Consider the following 6,472-nt stretch of genomic DNA (forward strand, 5'->3'; position numbering starts at 1 on the left):
TATAAGATCAAAATGGTCCCACACTGAGGAAACCTTTTATTTGAGGCTGCTCCATAGTTGACACTGTTCTGTAAAAGATCAAGAGTTTGTTTGGCAAATGCTTTTGACAGAATGACAGATTTGCTTCCTTATAAACACAGTTTGGCGCTTTAATGTCATTTCGAAACAGTTCACATGACTTGCTGAAACCAATATGCGCACCGAGACGGGTTTTGGTCTATGGGCTGGACACATGCACCGACGGATCGGTGTTGCTGGACCCATCACTAAGCATATATATACATCTTGCTGAGAAGTTGTGTTTTAAGTCAGTTTTGTCTTATCTCAAGTGTAATAAGATATTTACTCTAGAAACCAAACCAAAAATACTTGGCAAGACTCGGTGTTCTTGCAGTGTAAGAAGTAGAGTTAAAAGGCAAACATTTTCTTATAAAGAAGGGACCTAATTCTCATAGATCCTGCTGGGAAAATGAAAAATGCTCTGACAAACACAGAGTTGAACTTTTTGGCCACAGATAAAACAGCCATTGTTATGTACTACCAATGGTGATGTAACCCATATTATTCTAATGGATATGAATTACAGCCTATAATACACCTTAAGTGGCAATAAATGGTTTCAAAACACCCTGAAGCTACAGTGATGTGCTACAGAAAATGGGCTAAAACAACCAAAAAAGAAGAAAAAAACGTTTTGTGGTCACTTTATTAATAAAACTGTTTTCTTTTCAATGGTGGTACACAGCAAAGATGTTCAAAGATAGTGGTGGCATTATCTTGATCTGGGCTTATCGTGTTACTTCATCCGAAGAGTGCAGTAGGCAAGATAAGATTTTGAGAACCTTTTCAAGGCAGAGTGGGCGAGTGTTGACAAGTCAACATGTGATCCTAAGAGCCTCAGATGCAGGTGGCTAACTGCAGAATCAAAAGATGCGTAAGCAACAATGTTAGTTTAAGAGTCTCACCAATATTGTAGAAGCAAATTTGCCCTATTTATTTTTCTGACACTTGAAAAATAAAGTACTTCCTGTTTCATAGAAAAAGCTAACTAGTGCAGTTTAGTCCAAACACAAAGCAATTTAGTTCATTCAAAATCAACCCATGGACAGGATTTAAAGGAATCAATCCATAGACAGTGCATTGCTACATTTATTTGATCTGTTTGTCAGTAATCTCTGACTTCTCCCTTGTGTGTGTTCATCTCATCCAACAGCCTCTTCCAGTCGTGCAGTCCACGAGCAGCGGTCTTTTGAGCGCAAGACCGAGGAAGATGATGGGAAAGTGAGTCACGATTAAAGACAAAATGCCTTTTTTCTGTTTGGATCTGATTTTCCTGAACTCGTTCAGTGGATTGAGAGGAAAGTTCTTCATAATGATTGGGTTCAGTGGGTGCACTTGAATGGATGAGGGTGTGTCACCATGAAGACAGGCAGAGTGACAGAGGCTGTCTCGCCTCATGTTCATCCACTCACGCACCCCTGTTGTCACAACATAGACAGCTGAAACTGAGGGTTGAAAAACTGCTGTGCTAGGGAAGCTAAAGGGTTAACCTAAGGATTAGATTGATCTTGAATAAACCCTACATAGGGGCCATATTTTCACTTCAGTGTTGAGAAAGGCTCTAGAGCAGCCTTTCTCAAACTACTCTAAAGCAGTATCAACAGATGGTCCGTGGGCGCCCCCTAGTGGTCCTGAAGTGCTGCACGTGAACGATCATTTTATTTTACGTGAGGTTAGTTCAAAGTGCAACACTATAATTAGGTTACCAAAGGATTGTGTCAAAATTAATGATGGAAAACTGACTTAAAACTGGATCGCTCAAAAGAAAAGCTGCAGATGCCAGTGGAAAGAAAACAACTCCTTGAATATTATATGATCAGAGGAAACTGAGTCAGAGCTACTGAGTGTTGATGTGTCTGTCGTTCACTAGTGATTGGATTCCTTTGAATGGGAGGAATCACTCCAGTTGGTCAGAACTGTTCTTTGTTTTTTTATGAATAATGCTCTGCTTTCAGGTCAACAACTATTCTTATTTTTAATTAATTAAAAATATAAAATGAATACAATTGCTAGAAATTAGTTAATGATTTTTATATTTAATGGCGCAGAAAAGGATTTTTTGTTTCTGTTAAACACAAATAGCCCTAAATATTGTTAATGTACACAACACTTGGTAGTATTGAAAAACGTTTTTTATTTTCATGGATTAAAAAGCTTGCACTCCACACTTTCACAATCTGGAACTAACTCAAAATGCCCAAGTGGACATGTTCATGGCTTTGTTGTTCGCCAGTCACATTTCCCAAACAGCACCACTCTTCTCATTAAGATGAACAAAGAAAACAACAGTGCATGAGGTAAGAGACTAATATTTTCATTACAGGTTATATATAAATATTAAGATGTGTTATCGCAGGGACGATTTCAGGTTAGGTGATCCGTGACTGTTAAATGGGTTAAGTGGTCCTCAGCCTGAAAAGGTTTCAGAAACACTGCTCTAGAGGAACCCTGTCAGCAGTGTCTTTGTCTTGTGTTGTAGAAGCAGGCTGTGGTGACGTGGCTGGGAGAGTTTCAGCTGCAGTTCTACACCACCCATTTCCTCACTGCAGGATATGATCTAGACACCATTAGTTGCATGACCCCTGAGGTAAGGTCATGACCTCTTCATCGGTCCATCACGGACCTGGATCATCATGGGTCGTCTGTCTGTGTCAGCCATTCTTCATTTATCTACCTGTTATTACACATTCAGATTATCCAGTCTGATTTGGCAGCACAGATTAACTGCTTAACTTTTACTCTGCATGAAGAGGAGGATTTCAGAGAACAAATGGCAGATGCAGTTAGTTCCCTCAAGTCCAGAAGATGCAAGAAATATGCAAATTTTTTTGCATAATGTTGCAGTTCTCTTTGCTTCAGCAACAAACACATATGACATAATCCACACTAAAGGCAGTGGACACTCATTGGTGCTTACACTAACCAAAATGTTCTAGAAGACATGTCACATGGAACTCATGTAGTAATGTCAAACTAGCATCAGATCATTTCTATATTATGAAAAAAACTTTATGCTAGTGGTGAGCACCTTATGTGTCTAAGTACATTTCTCTTTCAGGATCTGACGGCAATTGGCGTTATGAAGCCTGGACATCGAAAGAAGTTATTGTCAGAAATCAGCAAGGTGCCCTCCACAGACTGGCTGCTTGACCACAAACCTGTAAGGCATTTCCAGGGCTGTGTGAATTTTTGGCAGCAAAAGTATTGTGCTTCAGTTTTGAATCACGTTTAATTTAGGGTTAGGGTTACTCTATATTTTGTAAGGTCCAAACTTTCTTGAAACTACAGAGGCTTGAAAAAGTATTCATACCCCTTGAACCTTTGCATATTTTGTCAAATTACAACTACAAACAAACATATTTCAATGTAATTTTATGTGAAGTCCAAAGAAAATTACATGATTCAAAACATTTCTGGCAAATAAAAAATGAAAGTGCAGTGTGCAAAAGTATTCAATAATCAAATTCTCTTTGTATAGCAAGGCATTTCAAAATACTTTACATCATAAAAACACAAAGTCATGCAACATAGAATCAACAATCGAAACATTACATTTGTCAATGCCATCGTTAAATTCTTAATCAATTATGTTCCCCCTAACCAGGTAAGTTTTAGTCTAGATTTAAAGGGACTCAGTGTTTCAGCTGTTTTGCAGTTTTTTGGAAGTTTGCTACAGATTTGTGGTGCATAGAAGCTGATCGCTGCTTCTCTATGTTTGGTTCTGGTTCTGGGGTTGCAGAGCAGAACCAGAAGACCTGAGAGGTTTGGAAGGTTGATACAACAACAGCAGATCTTTAATGTATTGTGGTGCTAAACCGTTCAGTGATTTATAAACTAACAACAGTATTTTAAAGTCTATTCTCTGAGCTACAGGGAGCCAGTGAAGGACTTTAGAACTGGTGTTCCTGGTTTTAGTGAGAACATCAGCATCAGCGTTCTGGATCAGCTACAGCTGGAGGATTGATTTGTTGGACAGACTTGTGAAGACGCTGTTACAGTAATCAATGCGACATGAATGAGTTTCTCTAGATCGTGCTGAGACATTAGTCCTTTAATCCTGGAAAGGTTTTTTAGGTGATAGAAGGCCGACTTTGTAACTGTGTTTATGTGGTTCTGAAGGTTCAGGTCAGAATCCATCACTACTCCCAGGTTTTGGGCCTAATCACTAGATTTTAGCTGTAATAACTGAAGCTGTGTGTTGACTCTAGTTCCCTCCTCTTTAGGTCCAAAAATAACTTCAGTTTTGTTTCTGTTCAGCTGGAGAAAGTTTTGTCTCATCCACACATTTATCTGTTCTAAGCATCTATTCAGTGATTGGATGGGTTCAGAGTCACCTGGTGACATCGTGATATAGAGCTGTGTATCATCTGTGTACTATTCAGCCCCACTTTCTCTGAGTTCAACCGATTGTCCTCAGAAGTTACCTGTTGACGATTAAACAGAGTCCACCTATGTGTAATCTAATGTCAGTTGAAATCTAGCTGCTCTGTAACGCCTCAGAGGTTGGTTAAGAGAATATTGCATCATAAAGTCGAAAGGAACACAGTAGATGGGTTGAGGAGAAAATTTGGGAAGCTAAAAGCAGACTTGGACTATAAAAAGCTTTCCCAAGCTTTGAACATCTCACTGCTTAATCCATCATCCGGAGATGGAAAAAGTATGGTCCAACTGTAAACCTACCAAGACAAGGCCATCCACCTAAACTTCCAGCTGAACAAAGAGTTCTGATAAGAGATGCAGCCAAGAGGCCCATGGTGACTAAAATGCAGAGATCCACAGCTCGGCTGGGGGAATCTGTCCACTGGGCAACTATTAGTGATGCACTGCACAAATTTGGTCTTTATGGAAGAGTAGCAAGAAGAAAGCCATTGTTAAACAAAAACTACAAGGAGTCTTGTTTGCAGTTTGCCGGAAGCCATGTTCGACACAGCAAACATGTGGAATGAGTTTTGGTCAGACCAGAACAAAATGAAACTTTTTGATCAAAATGCAAAATTATATATGTGGGAAAGGGCTAACATCACCTTGAACAAAACATCCCCTTTGTCAAATGTGGTGGTGGCAGCATCATGCTCTGGGATGCTTCTCTTCTTTTGAGATGTTTCCCTTTGGGATCATCCATCCATCCCTCCATTTTCTGTACACCCTTGTCCCTAGTGGGGTCAGGAGGAGTGTTGGTACCTATCTTCAGCAAACATTTCGGGTGAGAGGTGGGGTGCACCCTGGACAGGTCACCAGTCTGTCATAGGGCACCTTCGGGATCAATAAAGTATTTTTGAATTTGAATTTTGCAGAAGAATAATGAGCAAAAATTTTAGTCACTAGATTAGAGTTTCTCAACGGGGCGGTACCGCCCTCCAGGGGACGGCAGGGAGCGTTGGCAGAAAAATGTACAAAAGGGGGGCACTGCAGTTCCTTTGGGGGGCGTTTGCTCGAAGGTAAACTTTACCCCTCATATGAACAACAATAACTGTTGAGACTTTGAGCTACTTGCTAAAACTGTAGTGTGTAACATTAAAACATGTATGGCTGCAACTGTGTCGATGGCAGCTCTTCTCTTCAGTGTTTCTGTTAGCTTCTTGGCGCAGCTCCAGGAAAGTCCAGGAAACAAAACTGATAAACTCAGGCCCCGTCCTGTTTCGGCGGGGCCTGCCGAAAACAGCGCAGGAGACGAACCCATGGTGGCGAGTACGGAGGCCGGGAACAGCGCAGGAAACACACCCGTCTTGGCGGATCCGGGGGCTGGGAACTGTGTAGGAGGAACCCTCGAAGAGGCGGAAGCTGGCAGTGAGCAAGTTAACCAGGAGTGCTGGCAGATGAATCTGGAGCACCGGCAGATGGGTCTGGAGGTGGCTCGGGCAGGCTAGCCGCAGGCGGAGCGCAGGAAGGCTCGGGCACCACACCGGGGAGAGAGTCACTAATAGGCAACGAGGAGTCACCAAGAGGCGCCGAGGGACCACAGGGTGGAGGAGACATTGATTATTTAATAATCAATGTCAATCAATGTTTGTGTCGGTTCCCGGCCTGGTGTCCTTTGCTGCATGTTTTCCCCCTTCTCTCATTACCCATTTTCCTGTCAATTCACTATCAAATAAAGGCCACTAGAGCCAATGAACCCTTTAAAAAAACATACTACTAGCAGTCAATCATCAAATTTACTTTAAAAAACATTAGATGCCACTTGAATCTCCAAACCCCCCAACACAAGTTGCAGTTTGTTGCAGCAGCGGTTCGGATGTTGCTTCCCAGCTGGGAAGCACCGCAGAAGAGAGGCGGCTGAGCGGATGCTCAGTCAACCCCGGGCTCCATATGGCCGACTCAACCCCGCTCCTAGCTATGGGCTCTCTCCCCCTCGAGCTACCTAGCTTGATCGAGGATAGGCTGCCTCCCCCGCCACGTTCGAAAGATCAGA

General features: G+C 42.0%; 1 protein-coding gene across 1 annotated transcript in view; it reads left to right on the top strand.

Annotated features, from left to right (window-relative positions):
* Positions 1 to 1,179: 1,179 nt before the first annotated feature.
* LOC106942388 (caskin-1-like) overlaps positions 1,180 to 6,472 on the top strand; it is a gene marked incomplete at its 5' end in the record, with an annotated part of 24,213 nt that continues 18,920 nt past the window's right edge. Inside the window, 3 exons of the mRNA XM_015025659.1 lie at positions 1,180 to 1,281; positions 2,540 to 2,647; positions 3,119 to 3,220. Coding sequence (XP_014881145.1) covers positions 1,180 to 1,281; positions 2,540 to 2,647; positions 3,119 to 3,220 — 312 coding nt within the window. The remainder of the gene's footprint in view (positions 1,282 to 2,539; positions 2,648 to 3,118; positions 3,221 to 6,472) is intronic.

The sequence above is a fragment of the Poecilia latipinna genome, unplaced genomic scaffold (assembly GCF_001443285.1).
Source record: "Poecilia latipinna isolate Pla-1442-1.1 unplaced genomic scaffold, P_latipinna-1.0 Scaffold4237, whole genome shotgun sequence".
Taxonomy (NCBI): domain Eukaryota; kingdom Metazoa; phylum Chordata; class Actinopteri; order Cyprinodontiformes; family Poeciliidae; genus Poecilia; species Poecilia latipinna.